This window comes from Podarcis bocagei (assembly GCF_964188305.1).
Source record: "Podarcis bocagei genome assembly, chromosome: 6".
Taxonomy (NCBI): Eukaryota; Metazoa; Chordata; class Lepidosauria; order Squamata; family Lacertidae; genus Podarcis; species Podarcis bocagei.
Window position 1 is genome coordinate 99,410,309 of NC_138130.1, and position 18,796 is coordinate 99,429,104.

General features: G+C 46.3%; 1 protein-coding gene across 2 annotated transcripts in view; it reads right to left on the bottom strand.

Annotated features, from left to right (window-relative positions):
• ACER3 (alkaline ceramidase 3) overlaps window positions 1-18,796 on the bottom strand; it is a 51,503-nt gene that overhangs the window by 12,372 nt on the left and 20,335 nt on the right. For both annotated transcript variants that reach the window (XM_081197458.1, XM_081197459.1), the window contains exons 2-6: window positions 14,522-14,632; window positions 11,426-11,478; window positions 10,493-10,545; window positions 6,451-6,532; window positions 3,656-3,691 (exon numbers count right to left, since the gene is read on the bottom strand). In XM_081197458.1, the coding sequence (XP_081053584.1) occupies window positions 3,656-3,691; window positions 6,451-6,532; window positions 10,493-10,545; window positions 11,426-11,478; window positions 14,522-14,632 (335 nt within the window). The remainder of the gene's footprint in view (window positions 1-3,655; window positions 3,692-6,450; window positions 6,533-10,492; window positions 10,546-11,425; window positions 11,479-14,521; window positions 14,633-18,796) is intronic.

An 18,796-nucleotide genomic window follows, 5' to 3' on the forward strand; every position in this document is an offset into this window, starting at 1 on the left:
GCTCTGATCTATGCTAACTGGCTTGCTTTGATGTTGCGTTTATCTGTGCTGGGCTCTTGGCCCAGAGAGGTGAGCTGTCTAGAAACCTTGGATAGTTGCCACCTACGCCTTCGTGGGTCAGGTGGGCTGATGGGAGGTTCTGGCCAGACTGCCGTACACTGTCTTGCCTATAAGTATGGTATACACATTTGCCTGGGGGCGGACAAGCCATCATAATATCCACCGTGTTCTCCCACCGTTTGCAAAGGCATCAATGCCTCTCCACCTTTCTTGACTAAAGATCTAGAAGGCAGCCCTGTTTAGGGAAGCTTTCAATATTTGATGAATGATTGTATTTTAATATTTTGCTGGAAGCTGCCCAGAGTGGCTGGGGAAACCCAGCCGGACGGGTGGGGTATAAAATTGTTGTTGTCGTTGTTGTTTAGTCGTGTCCTACTCCTCGTGACCCCCTGGACCAGAGCACGCCAGGCACTCCTTGTCTTCCACTGCCTCCCGCAGTTTGGTCAAACTCATGCTGGTAGCTTCGAGAAAACTGTCTAACCATCTCGTCCTCTCTTGTCCCCTTCTCCTTGTGCCCTCCGTCTTTCCCAACATCAGGGTCTTTTCCAGGGAGTCTTCTCTTCTCATGAGATGGCCAAAGTATTGGAGCCTCAGCTTCAGGATCTGTCCTTCCAGTGAGAACTCAGGGTTGATTTCCTTCAGAATGGAGAGGTTTGATCTTCTTGCAGTCCATGGGACTCTCAAGAGTCTCCTCCAGCACCATAATTCAAAAGCATCCATTCTTCGGCAATCAGCCTTCTTTAGGGTCCAGCTCTCACTTCCATATATCACTGCTGGGAAAACCATAGCTTGAACTATACGGACCTTTGTCGGCAAGGTGATGTCTCTGCTTTTTAAGATGCTGTCTAGGTTTGGCATTGCTTTTCTCCCAAGAAGCAGGCGTCTTTTAATTTCGTGACTGCTGTCACCATAATAAATTATGATTACTATTACTATTATTACTATTATTATTGGATATTATTGACATTTATTATTGGATAGCTCAGTCAGTAGAGATTGAGACACTTAATCTCAGGGTTGTGGGTTTGAACCCCATGTTGGGCAAAAATTCCTGCATAGCAGGGGGTTGGACTAGATGACCGTCAAGGTCCCCTTCCAACTTTACAATTCTTTGATTCTGGCTTTTTTTACACCCTTCTTTGGTATTCCTGCATCAAACCACTTGCTCAGGCCCTCCTTTGGACCTGTGGTTCTGAACATCATCACAAATATGCCCAGGATTTCTTCCCCAAGCTTCTATCCTCTCCCTCCACGTCACTTGGTCTCCAGCCGGAAGAAAGTAGGCTAACAATGGTCATCTGACTTTAAATGCCCTCTCTCCCATTTATTGATCCAAGTAGCATTGTGATTGACATGTCAAGAGACCCTGACCCTCAACAATTCACAGGTATACTGCCAATATCTGTAGCTCCCCTCTACAGCTGTCCCTTCAACGTTTGCGGTGTCAACCTCTCTCTTTGCTAGATTTCTTTGCTTCCACAGCTGAAAAAACTCTTCTCCTAAAAAATACACTACGTTCCAGAACGTTAAACCAACGTGCAAATTAGCCTGTGCATATCAATTACAAAAAGGGAAGTATCTTGCTGGTTAGTTCTCTAATATAGTCAGAACGTATAATCTGCCAGTGTGCTCGCTGTGACGTTTATCACAGGAACAGGGATTGTCAAACTAGGAAGAGGAGGGAGAAGAACCAGCAGGAGCTGGTGAGGCAGCAGCAAGAGAGCAGATTCTTTCAAAAGACAGGTAGCAGATTATATTGGATACTGATCCATTTGGAAGACATGCTGTGGCGACGTACGTTCATGTATCTAGTTGCTGCAATTCTAAAATGCAGAAATTATGCATCTAAATACGGGAAATCAAAAATAGCACGGCATAATGAGAGACTCCAGACGCACTTGGAACGCAGTCATGTCTGCATGTGTTCTGACAATTAATTGCAGTAAACGAGGAGTGCTTTCTGCTCTCTTGCCAAGGTACGTTATTTATATCATGCTTACAAAGCTTCTGCTATTAAAAACACATCGCCAGAGGGCAGGGTTGAACGTTGCTCACAATTAAGCAAATTTCTCAGCCCGACCTGCAGTCTCTAATTTGGCACATCTAAATTATCAGCAGCTTGTCTACACAGGTGTGATTTTACCCAACACAAATATATTAACTCCAAAAAGTAGCCCTTAAACCCCCCCCCCAAATAAAAACACCCCATATCCATTCAGAAATGTTAGACATATTCTGGGGAAGAGGAGAATAGATGGCTGAGTTCTTTGTCTCCTGCAGCAGAGATAGTAAAGTGTCCCACCTAACTGGCTGCCTGGGCATTTAGAAATTTGATGCAGCCACCTAGGAAATCTAAATATTTTTCTCTATGCATGTTTACCCAGAAGTAAACTGCACTGTATTCAGTGCAGCCCTCTCCCTACTCAGGATTGCACCTTCAGTCTGGTACCAAAACCATTCTTCATAGACATCTGTCTACAGGCCTTAAAATGTTGGGAGCTATGTATCTTTCTTGGACCATAAAGAAGGCTGATGCCGAAGAATGGATGCTTTTGAATTATGGTGCTGGAGGAGACTCTTGAGAGGCCCATGGACTGCAAGAAGATCAAACCGATCCATTCTGAAGGAAATCAGCCCTGAGTGCTCACTGGAAGGACAAATCCTGAAGCTGAGGCTCCAAAACTCATGAGAAGAGAAGGCCACCTCATGAGAAGAGAAGACTCCCTGGAAAAGACCCTGATGTTGGGAACGATGGAGGGCACAAGGAGAAGGGGACGACAAGGACAAGGTGGTTGGAGAGTGTTCTCGAAGCTACGAACATGAGTTTGACGAAACTGCGGGAGGCCGTGGAAGACAGGAGTGCCTGGCGTGCTCTGGCCCATGGGGTCACGAAAAGTCGGACACGACTAAACAACAACAATGTATCTTTCTCCTTCCTCTCTGCAGAACTACCCAAACCAGGTTGCAACACCAGGTGCAACAAAGTTGGCATGAACACATGCCTGTGGTGGTACTACACATCAGTGGAAACTGGTGGGGGGTGGAAGAGAAAGGCTCCAAGCGGTTTGGAGGATGTAAAAGGAAGAGAAGCCACAGTGTAGGATATTTTCTTGATGGGGGTGACTTTCTCCCACAGATTTAGCCACATAACAGGTCTGCTTTCTGTATGGCAATCACCAAATGTTAGCCACCCACAGATACAACTAAGTTGGCAGTTGCGCACTACAGAACTTGATTTCTTTGCAAAGGGATGATCAACTAGCGGTCCCTGGGCTGTGATGGATGTGGGAAATCACGGCAGCCCTCTTACGTTCAACTCAGGATGCGGTAAGATGCCTGACTACAGTTTTGAGTGGAAGGAAAAGAAAATGATGCTCCAAGCTTGAGTATTACATCTCTAGTTCTGACCTTGCGCCCAACAGACTTTGGTTTGCAATGCAGGGCCCGAGCATCACTTTAGCATGGCACCTGAGAGAACGGGTTGTGCGGCAAATGATTCGGTGCCAAGAAACACTGATTTCCCACCAGTCGTGCCCGAGAAACGATGACCGATTGCATCCCCTCTGTTTAAACCGACAAATGAGCAACTGTTTACCTGATGAAACACCGGCTGTTTCCAATTTAGGTAGACCTGCAGAAAGGAAACACAAAGAAATATATGCATAAGGCAGCTGTTGCTGGTGTGTACCGCAGGTGACCAATCTGTGGCATGGGAACAGGAGGATGCCCAGGTGTGGTGTGGTGGCACTCCTGGGTCAGACTGTGGCTTTGGCTGGCATTTTAGCCCAATGCTCTCATTCTAAGTGACTACAGTGGTACCTCGGGTTACATACGCTTCAGGTTACATACGCTTCAGGTTACAGACTCCGCTAACCCAGAAATAGTGCTTCAGGTTAAGAACTTTGCTTCAGGATGAGAACAGAAATTGTGCTCCAGCGGAACAGCGGCAGCAGCAGGAGGCCCCATTAGCTAAAGTGTTGCTTCAGGTTAAGAACAGTTTCAGGTTAAGTACGGATCTCCGGAAAGAATTACCGTATTTTGCACCCCATAGGATGCTCCGGCCCATAGGACGCACCTAGTTTTTTTGGGGGGAAATAAAGAAAATTTTTTTTATTTTCCCCCCAGGTGTGGGGCTGGAAGAAACAGGTCGGGGAACAGCGGGAAGGCGCGCTCTGCCTCCCTGCTGTCCCCCGAGCTTGTGGGGCTGGCTATGGGGAGAAGTGCGCTGATCCCGGGACTGCAGGCAGCTCTGCGCGGCCATCGGGAGCGGGGCGGGACTTTGCGCCCCGCTCCCGATGGCCGCCCAGAGCTGCGCTGATCCCGGGACTGCAGGCAGCTCTGCGCGGCCATCGGGAGCGGGGCGGGACTTCGCGCCCGGCTCCCGGTGGCCGCCCAGAGCTGTGCTGATCCCGGGAACGCAGGCAGCTCTGCGCGGCCATCGGGAGCGGGGCGGGACTTCGCGCCCCGCTCCCGATGCCCGCCCAGAGCTGCGCTGATCCCGGGACTGCAGGCAGCTCTGCACGGCCATCGGGAACAGGACGGGACTTCGCGCCCCGCTCCCGATGGCCGCCCAGAGCTGCGCTGAGCCCGGGACTGCAGGCAGCTCTGCGCAACCCTCGGAGCCGGTCTCCCGAGGGTTGCACAGAGCTTCCTGAAGCCTGGAGAGCGAGAGGGGTCGGTGCACACCGACCCCTCTCGCTCTCCAGGCTTCAGCGAAAGCCTGCATTCGCCCCATAGGACGCACACACATTTCCCCTTCATTTTTGGAGGCGAAAAAGTGCGTCCTATAGGGCGAAAAATAGGGTAAGTATTTAACCCGAGGTACCACTGTATTGGGGAAGGGCAAGGAGATCCCAGGCTACAAATGACCGCAGGGCATACCTGAGACAGCTCGCGGCATGCAAAGGGAGGGTTGCAGGGCACAGCAAATGCTTTGTATACGGTCCCTGGCACCTCCAGTTAGAAAGCTCTCAGGGACAAGGAAACGCTTCTGTTTGAGCTGCTGCCCTTCAGCACTGGCCAGATAGGCTAGCAGCCTGACTCAGAATAAAGTAGTTCTGTAGGTTCTACAGCTCTGAATGCATCTATAGCAGCATTGCGGGAATTCTCTGTTTACCATGTATACAGTGGTACCTTGGTTCTCAAACGCCTTGGTTCCCAACCCCCGAAAACGGGAAGTAAGTGTTCTGGTTTTCGAATGATTTTCGGAAGCTGAATGGCCCATGCGGCTGATGGCTATTGTTTCCAGGGCACCTGCACCAATCAGAAGCTGCGCCTTGGTTTTCGAACATTTGGGAAGTCAAATGGACTTCCGGAATGGATTAAGTTCGAGACCACGGTATTTGGCACTTTTGTTTTTGGTATTTATTTTGCGTTTTTGTTTTTGAGGCTTTTTGGGTTAATTTATTTTTGTTTGACTATGTGGAACCCAGTTCAGCTACTGATTCATTGATTGTGTGACTGTGGAAATGGATAAAAGCCCCCCAGCCAAACAATGACAATCATCAGTGCAGATTAATAAAAAACTTTAATTTTTATCATCTACAATATGGTCTTATTTATTTTATAGTACAGTACATTGATTATTGCTTTCATTTTATGGATCAATAGTCTCGTTAGATAGTAAAATTCATGTTAAATTGCTGTTTTAGGGGTTTTTAAAAGTCTGGAATGGATTAATCCATTCTGCATTACTTTCTATGGGAAAGTGTGCCTTGGTTTTGGAACAGACTTCTGGAATGGATTAAGTTTGAGAACCAAGGTACCACTGTATTCACCATTGCCCTGTATACCTGAAGGAGCGTCTCCACTACCATTGTTCAGTCCGGACACTGTGGTCCAGCTCTGAGGGCCTTCTGGCGGTTCCTTCACTGCGAGAATTGAAGGTACAGCTAACCAGGCAGAGGGCCTTCTCGGTAGTGGCACCCATCCTGTGGGACGCCCTTCCACCAGATGTCAATGAGATGAGTAACTATATAACCTTTAGAAACATGTGAATGAGGCCTTTTTAGGGAGGCTTTTTAATGTTTCGTTATGTTTTTATAGGTGTTGAAATGAATGGCTGGGGCAACCAGTCAGATGGGCAGGTTACAAATAATAAAATTATTATTATTAATGCAAGCGCTCTGACACTGAACTACAAAAGGGTGCAGCAAATCACTCAAAAATCAGATTGGCAGCATCTTGTCCTGCCTCCCCCCCCCCCCAAATGCTATTTTTCCCAGTGCCAGGAGGAGTGTCCTGTGCTACTCATGGCTGCAGAGTCATCTGCAACTGGGCGCAGGAGAGGGTTATTGTAGGATATTCACAGATGCAATTTGCAAAGGGCAGGGGCAGAGGAGCAGGAGGAGAAGTCTTCTAAAAAAGAAACCACCAAACTGTGCTGCTTACTATGCTGACGCCAATGCTGTAGCCTATTAGTATAAACAGGAGGGGATAATTGATTGTTTTCTTGTACTTGAAACATTCATACCTGAAACAGACACAAAGATGAACAGTGATGAGAGGCAGCAGTGACAAAGGCATTTATTACAAGGTCTTTTAAGGCTGGCGAACAGGTCGAGTTTCTTTTGTTAGTGACTGGAAAGGGGGAGAAGCTCACAACACTTGCTTGGTGGGAACATGCAAGAACTGGCCAACACCCCAACTCTGGAGCATGTCTCTCCCTCCCTCCCTCACCACTAATTTTTTAATACTAACGCAAGGCAGGAGGAAAAATATAGTCCTTTAAAGAAAATGTTTTTCCACGCTGAAGATGATTTGAAAGATTGTGCAATATGCACTCAGTGCATAATCTGTTCTGGGAAGCAGGGATGGGTTTCTGCATTTTCAAAAACCTCCCAGACCTGTTTCACGGAACAGTGGGATGAAATAAATGCATGGACAACCATAGGAATCAAAGCCTTGTAGGGCAACTGTAAAAAAAGCATTTGTGGCTCTTCCAGACAGCCTGTTTCTTGAGCATTCATTACAATTTCTTTGCACTGAAGTTAGACGTCAGTAATAATAATAATAATAATAATAATAATAATAATAATAATAATAATAATAATTTATTATTTGTACCCCGCCCATCTAGCTGGGTTTCCCCAGCCACTCTGGGCGGCTTCCATAGACACCAAAAATACACTAAAACATCACACAGTATAAACTTCCCTGAACAGGGCTGCCTGTCAGTGCCTTTATTCCACACTTTCCAGGGCATTTTCCCGTCAAATCTGGTCATCACAAAAGTTCTGTTTGTTCGTTCTGTAAGCAGGTTTGTTGCAAAAGAGCGCCAAGTCCACTTTCACGGTGCAACCTTCATCTGCCAGTGCACAACTAAACCCTGCTCGCCAAACAGTGGCAGTCTGGAAGTGGACTGCCTGCCCTCATTCTAAGTTAACTATTTCACCGTGTCATTTTCCTCTCTAAAAAACAAGACATCACCATAGACATAATTCATCATGGGGTGAAGGAAAAACGTCATCGTTTGGAGGAAGACACTGAGGCAGGTACAGGTGTTCTGAACTTACCTGTGAGAGGAGGCGGGGGAAAAGAACAGCGAGTACAAAATGACGTGAAGAAAGACACGGCTATTAAGCTGGGCAGGAGTGTTCAGCTGCCTACTGCCGTGAAAATTACGTAGCACGGCCAGGTTATAATTGCTCTTTGTGCAGGGTGTGCAGCCGAGCAGAAACTTTGCGTAGGTTCTGCAGGCAGCAGGTATTGCTCCAAGATGGAGATTTTGTTATTCTGTTCTAAGTGATGCTCAGACTCTGCAGGTCTACAGGGCTATCATGAAAGCACAAACTATAGTACTTTGCAAGATTCAGCACCTGAGAGTCCCAAGGAAAGTGACCAAGATGATCAAGAGTCTGTAAGACAAGGAACTGTAACGGAAATTGATGCTATTTTTGTGTTATGTATGGATATGGATATTCCCCCCCCTTTTTTTTCTTTACTTTTCTTTTTTCTGTAACTGTTGTTTTGTTTTTTCTTTTGGTTATTTAAGTGAAATTTAATAAAAAGAAATAAAAAAAGAGTCTGTAAACCACCGAGGTCCAACTCTGAGGGCCTTCTGGCGGTTCCCTCATTGCGAGAAGCAAAGCTACAGGGAACCAGGCAGAGGGCCTTCTTGGTAGTGGCACCTGCCCTGTGGAACGCCCTCCCATCAGATGTCAAAGAGATAAACAACTACCTGACATTCAGAAGACATCTTAAGGTAGCCCTATTCAGGGAAGTTTTTAATGTGTGACATTTTAGTGTATTTTTGGTCTCTGTGGAAGCTGCCCACAGAGGTGGGTTGGGTACAAATAATTTTTTTATTATTATTATTATTATTATTATTATTATTATTATTATTATTATTAACCAAGCCTTATGAGGAATGGTGGAGGGATGTTTTCCCGGATAAAGAAATGACCAGGAGATTTGATAGCCATCCTCAGATACCTAAAGGAACCTGCGATCTTGGCATTCTCAGCACCACGCTCTAAACAGCTGTTCAACCATTATGGCTTCCAGGATTTCATCAGCAGGTGCCTAGTCACTTTCAAGTGCACCGCTGTGAACACAAGGGTTAGAAATTTGTTGCTTTACGAAAAGGGGAAGCAGAGATTTTTTGGGGAAATTGAACTCTGAACCAATGGCGCAGTCTGTAAAACTGCACAACACACACACAGTTCTGACTATAATCAGGCTGCATTTCATCCATAATTGGGCCTCTTGCCAAACTCCTGGAAAATGGCTGCTTTCTTTCCCTTCATACAACTTCCTAGGTCCTGCTGAAAACAAGACTGAAATATCCTAGGTAAAGGTACAGGGACCCCTGACCATTAGGTCCAGTCATGGCTGACTCTGGAGCTCATCTCGCTTTATTGGCCGAGGGAGCCAGCGTACAGCTTCTGGGTCATGTGGCCAGCATGACTAAGCCGCTTCTGGCGAACCAGAGCAGCGCACGGAAACGCCATTTACCTTCCCACCTATTGATCTACTTGCACTTTGACGTGCTTTCGAACTGCTAGGTTGGCAGGAGCAGGGACTGAGCAACAGGAGCTCACCCCGTCGTGGGGATTCAAACTACAGTGGTGCCTCGCAAGACGAAAAGAATCCGTTCTGTGATTCTCTTCGTCTAGCGGTTTTTTCGTCTTGCGAAGCAAGCCCATTGACGGATTAGCGCATTAGCGCTATTAGCGGCTTATCAGATCAGCTGATAAGCGGCTTAGCGGCTTATAAAAAGGGGGGGAAGGGGAAAAAAAACCCGCAGGAACTCGCAAGACATTTTCGTCTTGCGAAGCAAGCCCATAGGAGATTCGTTTTGCGAAGCACCTCCAAAACGGAAAACTCTTTCGTCTAGCGAGTTTTCCGTCTTGCGAGGCATTCGTCTTACGGGGCACCACTGTACTAACCTTAAATATCCTAGCTGAGATTATATCCAACTGCTGTGCATTTTCAAGCCTGCATTTACCTCCGCAATGCGGACGGCAAGAGTGCAGTGGAAACAGATCAAAGGTCCATCTAGCCAAGCGAGCTGTTTAGCACAGTGGCCTCTTGGAACCACTGCCTCTTGGAAGCCCACAAGCAGCTGATGAAAGAAACATCCCTCCCATGTCAATGGTTCCCTGGCAGTAGGGACTCAAGAGACAGACAACCATATAACCAAGAGGTTTTATGTAACCGTTAGGACTAGTAGACACTATCCTGCACGGGAAGAAGGATCAGCAAAGGAGGGATGCTTGGAACTCGTGCATCCCCAAATATTCTCCCCCTTTCACCTCTGCCAGGTGTGCTTCCAGAAAGGTTTTAAAAGGAAGAGGGACACACACTCTGCAGGGGAGAGCCAGTGAATAGGAAAAGGGCTGCATGCTCCATGCCCCGTGTCCATCAGTTTTCCCGCAAATGTTGCGGGGGGGGGGGATCCTAAAATTTCCCAGCAACTATAAAAATGGGTGGTAAGAGGAAATGGCTTGCAGTCAGGCGTGAGCACTGCAGGTTCAGTGCTCTGTGGCCCAGTGGTCATTTTAACACCTCCCCCCCCCCCATGTTAGCAAGATAAAGAATACAGTGGTGCCCCGCAAGACGAATGCCTCGCAAGTCGGAAAACCCGCTAGACGAAAGGGTTTTCCGTTTTTGAGCTGCTTCGCAAGACGAATTTCCCTATGGGCTTGCTTCGCAAGACGAAAACGTATTGCGAGTGTTCCAATTTCTTTTCGCTCCCCCCTTTTTCTAAGCCGCTAAGCCGCTAAGAGCCTTTTAGCCGCTAAGCCTTTAATAGCCGCTAATCCGCTAAACCGCTAATAGCGCTAATCCGCTAATAGGGTTGCTTCGCAAGACGAAAAAACCGCTAGACGAAGAGACTCGCGGAACGGATTATTTTCGTCTTGCGAGACACCACTGTACACCTACAAAGTAGAGGCAATTGGCATTAGGTTTTAGCGAGACAAATACTTACAGGCAGTAGACAAACATGCAACAACTGTAGATCATGGGCAGCTCATCCAACAGCTACAAAAAAAATGCAGAGAAGCATTTACAATTTAATCCACAGAAGATTCAGGGGAGGAGGAGGTGATCTAGGGTTGCATTTTTTAATGGCAGCGCTGAATCAAGAGCGACACACAATGTTTTGTGAAGTGATCAAGGAGGTCAGAGAAAGTCTGGAACGGGATTCTCTCCCTGCGTGGGATTGTAAAGGCACCCCCAGGTCTAGTAAGAGGCCATGCTCCACGATGGCAGACAATAGCGGTCAATTAACCAGCAGTTAAGAGGACAGCAAGCGCCAACAGGAGGAAACTGCTATATTCAAAGAGATAAATTAATGTACATGCTACAGCCAAGCTGGCTGGCTGGATAAACTCTGACCATCACATAATAATAATAAAAAATACAAGAGCCATTATCAGAGGAGATACTAAGCTGTGCAGTGATATAGACTCCCCAGTATAGCAGCTGGGCATCCTGTTATCAACTGCATTTGGGTAATGCTTACTGGCTTGACTAAGAGCACCTAGGGATATTTCTCTTAGTCACTATGCTACACAGGACCTGAAACATATTCGCAGCCAAGCTAGTCTCAATTTCTACAGACCACTCCTCTTCCCCAAGTAACATGTTCACACACTGGCTCTTCATATTTATTTATTCTAGGTCAGTGATGTTCAGTTTTTAAAAAGGCTTCTGTCTTATTTTAAGATTTCTGAATGTACTTTGCAGAAAGTACATTTTAACCATTTGGTACTGTTATTATTTTGCAGACAGGGTATTTGCTTATTTAGATTTGTCTGTAGTAAAAACTTACAACTGCTCCAACCACCCCATAAAGAGTTCTAGGAAGAAAAAACACACATCCACAAAAGGCATGTGGACATTTTAAAGCAGTACTAACCTGCATTTCATACTTTAGGGTCATGTGAAAGCACCACGAGCCCAAACCTACAGCTGAAATCCAAGGAAGAAAGTGTTAGGGAAGTCAGGCATGCTGTAGGCAAAATACTTGGCCACTGTAACATTGACCTTCAACAAGAATTGATCACAGTTGGAACCTATGCTAAGAAATCTACCAGAGTTCATTTCAGGGCCTTTCCACGGAAGTCAAATGAATTCCTGAATGGAATACACACAATTCCAAACACTCCCTTTTTCCTGCAACCAAATGTGGACCTACAAGCTCCTGAAGTGAAAGGAGGAAACTGGGCAGCAAGATTGGAGCCAATCAAAATAGAAAATATTGGGCTAGACCAAGGTTTTCCAAACTTTGGTCTCCAGCTGTTTCTGGACTACAAATCCCATCACCCTTAGCTAGAAGGACCAGTGGTCAGGGATGATGGGAACTGTGGTCCAAAAACAGCTGGAGACCCAACTCTGGGAAACACTGGGCTAGATAAACCAAGGTCTTCCTTGTACCCAAACCAACTTTGTATTGATGAGTGAGAAAAGGCAGCAAACCTAAAATGGCTGTTCAGGAGGCGGGACTGTTTCAACCGACAAGTTAATTGAGACGTCATTATTAAACACTTGCGGAAACTTTTCCCTTGGTTTCTTTGCTCTCCCAGCAGGTCCTATGAAATTATTCGCCCAAGGAGTTTTCAGAAACTAAACGGCCAACCGATAAATGGGTTGAAGAAGTCCGGCAGGCAGGGAGCACACTGGCTCTCTGTGTAGTCCAGGATGTTAGGTTCTTGTCGAGAGCAGGGAGGGTAACAGAAGGAGGATACACGCGCAGCTCTGCTACTGAAGCAAAGCCTGCCTGGTCTTGCAAGCTGCCTGGCAAGAAAACCTATTTCTAGCCACGAGATCCCCCAAGCTCTTTGGACGAAGAATGAGGTATAAAAGGGTGGGGAATGAAGAAAAAGAGACTCCAACAATTACGCTTGTCAAAGCGGTCGGACCAAGCCTAAAGTTTTCAATACTAACTTAAGCAAGCTGGGACTTGGCGAGCCGAGGGAGCGCCTTCTCCCATATGGACTGACCCAGTCAGCAAGATCAACTAATGAGGCTCTCTGGCTTATTAAGCAAGCTGCAGAGACCCAGTTCAAGGTGATCCGGGCACGGGCATTTTTTGCTGTGGCACCTACTCTGTGCAACCCCCCCCCCCAAAAAAAATCAAGTCTAGGGCCAACGCAGGTGTCCTCCCAGCACTTGAAAAAAAAAGTGTTAATTTCCCCAGGTCTTTGCTGGCAGCTACCGTATTTTCTCGCTCCATAAGACGCACTTTCCCCCTCCTAAAAAGTAAGGGAAAATGTGTGTGCGTCTTATGGAGCGAACGCAGACGCGAGGCTCTGCTTAGCACTCCCTTTAAACAGCTGCGTGGAGTGTGTGTGCGCGGCTCTTGGGGGCTTTTCCTCGAGGAGGGAGAAGGGCTGCCTTAGCCGTGCGCAGCCTCTCCCGGGCAGGGGATGAAGGCTCCCCTTGCCCGGGAGAGGCTGCACCCGGCAAGCAAGAAGCCAGGACAGGCAGCTGGATCACAGCGCAGCGCTCCCGCTGGCTGTCCTGGCTTCTGGGATTCAGAATTCCCCCCCCCCCTTCTTTTCCTCTTCCAAAAACTAGGTGCATCTTATGGTCTGGTGCGGCTTATACAGCGAAAAATACGTTAATACCAGTTGGTTTTAAATGGAATTCTCAATTTGCCCTGGCTAGTATGCTGCTGCTTACAACTTTATTTGTTGCATGTGAGGTTTTAGGAAAGGCGGTACCAAAAAATATTATAGGTATGTAACAGCAAATGAAGTGCTGCTGCCCTCTGTTGCGTGACCATCCTTCCTCCCAGCTCTGAAGCTGCAAAGGTGGTCGGGGATCACCCCAGAAATTGCATGGCGGTCCCATCCTCATCTCAAGCCGCAAAGCTGGGAGGAAGACCCTAGGGCAGGCATGGGCAAACTCGGCCTGCCAGATGTTCTGGGACTACAATTCCCATAATCCCTGACCACTGGTCCTGTTAGCTAGGGATGATGGGAGTTGTAGTCCCAAAACATCTGGAGGGACAGAGTTTGCCCATGCCTGCCCTAGGGTGTACCCAATGGTGCCGTTCCACTGGTGTAACAGAACTTCCATCTTTTCTCCTACGCAGTCCACACCCCGCCGTGCGTCTTCTAAATCTGTGGTGGGGGGGCCCTCTGGAGCAGATTTTGGGGGGCAAGCAGGGACAGGAAAGGGAAATCCCATTGTGCAAGTGGGACAAAGCTCACACAGCATTAGATACAATGATGTGCAGACAAGGCAGTCCTCACAACCTCTCCTGCTCCAGGGCAGGAAAGGTTGGCAACTGTAATTTTTCGCTTGGTTACAAAGTCCAGCCAAAAACTGTTGACTCCTTCGTGTGATGGCCGTACTTTAAGCATACTTCTCCAAAGGGCAGGGTAGGCTCATTTTAATCCTCCTTTTTGGGAAAATGTTGGCACACACTAGCTACCTTTGCAACTCCCCCACCTCTTGCGCTCTAAAAAATAAAGTCACATTCGTGTGGAAGAATAATTAGACCTGACCTGGAGAATACTTATAGCCATCTCTTATGGATTTTTTTAAAAAAGCTCTGTTCCTTGAAACAAGTCCTGGCTTGTTTGAAAGCCACTAATCATAGTTCCGGTTCCTCTAGAATGGGAAGCTACGGTTAATTGCAGTTTTCTAGTTTGTTTCTCTACTCAAGCAAAGAGAGGAGTGAATGTACAACACTTAGGCATCTCCTTACTAGGACTTAATTGTGCGAACGCTCTCAGGGACTCTCCTTCGGGAGCAACAACTATTCAAGGTGTGCTTTTCTTAACAAGTGGTGCAATGCCAAAGACTCTTTTTAAGTCAGGGACATGGTCACACCAGGCCATTTTAAAAACAGCCAACAGGCTCCAAGGAAATCATCTTGGGTTTCCCTTTGCCATAGGGACATAATCTGGGGAAAGCAAGGATAAAACTTGTCACCGCTTGTCACTCGAAAAGTCACCTGACTCCCCACACCATCAGGATATAAAGTACAAGCTGCCCCACTTACCTGCGACACACAAATAAGCTATTATATATCGTGTTTCGAGGCCATCTCTGTAACTCTGAATTGCACCATAGATTGGAGGTAGAATGAAAATCAAATTACTAACGGTGTTCCCTGCATGAGAAAAACAAAAGGCAAAGCGGAAAGGGATTAGCAGTGACTAAGGAGCAAACTTTAGACGATTTAAAATCTATTCAGCAAAAAAGAAGAGAAAAAGACTTCCAACAATACAGAGAATAAAACAGCTGAGGTTATCCCAAGCTTCTCTGCTCTTTTTAAGAAGAAAAAGGTTTATTTTTCATACAAGCTGGTATTGATGAAACATTCAAAATGGCTATTAAGAGCTTCCTTGAGTTTCTACGGTCTAGCACAGGAGATGATATGCAAGAATAACTCTTCTTTGTAGTGTAACATTTTCCCTTTAGAATAAGCGAAGGGATTGCTGCTCCTCACAATCATGCCAGTGGCATTTGAAAAAAGATAACACAGTTTTATTGATAAAGATCTCTCAGTAGCTTCAAGGAATGATTTCTAAAAACCATGTTCAGTGGCAGCAGACAGGTTACCTGACGTCAGGGTCAGGTAACAGAGGTCCAGTATCGCCACCTTGCTATGCTCGAAATTAAGGAGGATCTCTAAAGAGATTTTGCAATCTCTTTCCGCAGGGCCTGAAAGACAGAGCTGTTCCGCCTGGCCTTTGGTTTGGACTCAGTCTGACCCTTATATTTCCCTCCCCTTACGGTTTTGATCCACTTTTAAAATGAGGCTGCATTTTAAATTGCATTTTAACCTGTATTTTAAATTGGTCCCCCCCCCCCATTATGTTTTTATTGTAATTTTACTGGTGTTAGCTGCCCTGAGCCCAGCTCTGGCCAGGGAGGGTGGGGTATAAATAAAATTTATCATTATTATGCTAGACTGGTGACTGGGGGTGGCCGCCGAGACCACATAACACCGGTCTTGAAAGACCTACATTGGCTCCCAGTACGTTTCCGAGCACAATTCAAAGTGTTGGTGTTGACCTTGAAAGCCTCGGTCCAGTATACCTGAAGGAGCGTCTCCACCCCCATCGTTCTGCCCGGACGCTGAGGTCCAGCAGCGAGGGCCTTCTGGCGGTTCCCTCATTGCGAGAAGCAAAGCTACAGGGAACCAGGCAGAGGGCCTTCTCGGTAGTGGCACCCGCCCTGTGGAACGCCCTCCCATCAGATATCAAAGCGATAAACAACTACCTGACATTCAGAAGACATCTTAAGGCAGCCCTGTTCAGGGAAGTTTTTAATGTGTGACATTTTTGGTCTCTGTGGAAGCCGCCCAGAGTGGCTGGGGAAACCCAGCCAGATGGGCGGGGTACAAATAAATTATTATTATTATTATTATTATTATTATTATTATTATTATTATTATTATTATTAAGCCACATCCAACCAGCAACTCACATCTTTTAAAGTGTTCTTAACCACAGTATCATAGAACTGTAGAGTTGAAAGGGACCTCAAGGGTCCTTTAGTCCAGCCCCTTGAAATGCAGGAATCGCAGCTAAAGAATCCCTGATAGATGGAGACCCGAGGAGAATTATCACCAAGGCTAAAGTGCCGGAAAAAATGTCCAATTCCAAGGCACACTTTCAGGTGGCTTACTAAGTGTTTGCTTGCCCACTCCCAGTAGTAATAAACATTTTTCATGTATAATCTGGGCAGTAAACATTTCCTCGCCAATTCTTTCAAGGTGGAGGGGAGAAAGGCACTATGAAACTGTTTGGAGGTAGTAGAATCAAGGTAAAGGTATTTTAGTAGCTTAGAAGACATTCTTCAAGTAAGCCCCAAAGCGTGAGGGTGGCTGGCTGGGTGAAAGAAACTCTCTTTCTCCATGTGCTACTAAATGCCATCAACACAGGCATGTATCAAAGGAAAATTCCATGGTGGCGTGGCCTTGCTTCTTTGACTTGCCTTGCTCCATCGTCTTGGGTACTTTTGCACCACACAGCTAACCGCCCCAAAGAAAAGAAGTTCAAAAGGAAGCTATAGTTCACCTTGCAAGCAGGCACGGGTGAATAAGGGGCAGCAGGGTAACTTGCCCATGACAAAGGGCGGGGAGAACACTTGCATTTCAAGCCATATACAATTATTCCTCAGGAACACCTGAGCACTGAAGGCACAGCCACACCATAGCTTTCGAATTGTTTTGTAGAAATAAGCTCGCTCTCTCCGATGAAAGCTCGGAGGTGTGATTCAGGGAGGGTATCTCAAATAAAAATCTCAGCGCCATCACAAACTACCATTTCCTGGCTCCTTTGGGGGAAACCAATACACTTATCCCAATAGAAAATACACCTAGGTTTTCTGCAGGTATATGCCCTATGGTGACTGCCATTAAGTTGGGCCATATGCCACCCATCTGACTGGGCTACCCCAGCCACTCTGGGCAGCTTCCAACAGAATATTAAAACTATGATAAAACATTAAAAACTTTACTATACAGCACTGCTTTCAGATGTCTTCAAAACTTTCTTGGTTTCTTGGAAGTAAGAAAGTCAAAAGCACAAATTTGTAATTCCTTTTTTTAAAGGTGACTTACTTGAGGTACACTGCTATATAACAGACAGTCATACCTCAGGATGAATACGCTTCAGGTTGAGCGTTTTCGGGTTACGCTCTGCGGCGACCCGGGAGTAACGGAACGCATTACTTCCAGGTTTCGCCGCTCGCGCATGCGCAGACGCTCAAAATGACGTCACACGCATGTGCAGAAGTGGCAAAACGCGTAGATGCATGTTATGTTCATTTCAGGATGCGAACGGGGCTCCGGAACGGATCCTGTTCGCATCCAGAGGTACCACTCTATTTAAAAATGTTCTTAAAGATGCACTACTTTCTTGTGAGGTGGGGAGGCCATTTAACTAGACTATATCCAAGAGCAGGATTTACGGAGAAGTTCCACCCTCCGCGCAAGGGAATCTGCAAGGGGCACCAGTCCTGGGCACCAGTCAGACTTTCCTGCTCAAAAGGAGATGGAGAATGGTTTCAAAGGGTTACCTAAATGTCCAACAGAACTGAACTAGACACTTTCAGAGGCATTCTAAGGCTTTACCTTTTTTTTTCTTCCTAAGCAGAAAACTATCCCTACATGGTCTGCATCATTTCAAGCGACACACCCTAAAGCTTTCCACACCTGGGAACCACCTTTACATAATGGAACACCCTTCTCACGTTTTCTCCCCGAGTCCAAATTGCAGTGCTGCGGTTGGTGCAAACCCCCAATCGGTCCTGACACATGAGTTGAAGGCCAATGGTTTAAAGCAGATCAGAAAACGCACAGGAAAACGCAAGAAAACTTGGATTCAATTATCTAAGACGCATGTCGAAAAAGGAAACATAAAAGAATTAAATGATACAGACTTCCAACAGATTTATAGTCCTAAAAAAAAACCGAGCTGAAGAAGGCGCTTACTCCGAAACAGGGCCCTGTCTGTGCACTGGTAATTTAGGTACCTTTGTACCATATCACTGCATATTTGAAACTACATTATTTCTGTACTTAAACGTTGTATCCAAACTTACTATTGCTTTAAAACCATCGTACTTACATGGTATATTTAAATTTACTACTAGCTTCAACTGTGATTCTTAGCAGAATACACACGTTTTTCATCTCAACTCTTGAGTAGGAATTATTCCTTAACATGCAACCCATGGCTGGTTTAAAGCATGGCTTGAGAACATTTTCTGCCAGAATGGGAAATACCTGTATGTTGGGGTCCCTTCCAACTCTACAATTCTATGACTTTTGGTGAAAAGGACCCTGCCACACACATAGAAATCTGCAAATGACACATTTCCTACGTGGAAACTGACCTCGGTGCAGGAAATTGAATCATCTGAAGTTGCCTTTGACTGCTTTCGTGAGATACATTAACTCCCCACTCCCCCATTTCCTGCACCTGTAAGATGCTGTTACGCAGACACACACTGTATATGGTCAAATGTTAACGCTTTTGAGGGTACCAGTTTTTCACTGCCAGCCTAGCTGCATCCATTAGTCGTTGCATGGCTCACGCTGCCCTAAAAACTCTGAACGCTCAACAGGAACCTTTCAGACCCAAGAACACAACCTGACAATAGCCCACAGGTGGCTTCTCGTCATAAAAATGCCATTCCCCCATAACCCCCGGGGGAAAAGAGTCAAGGCATGGCCACATTGTTCCTGGAAGAAAGCTCATTCTTGAAAACAATGTTATCAGGCGTGTACTATTAAGGGCAGAGAAGTATCGCAAACCAATTC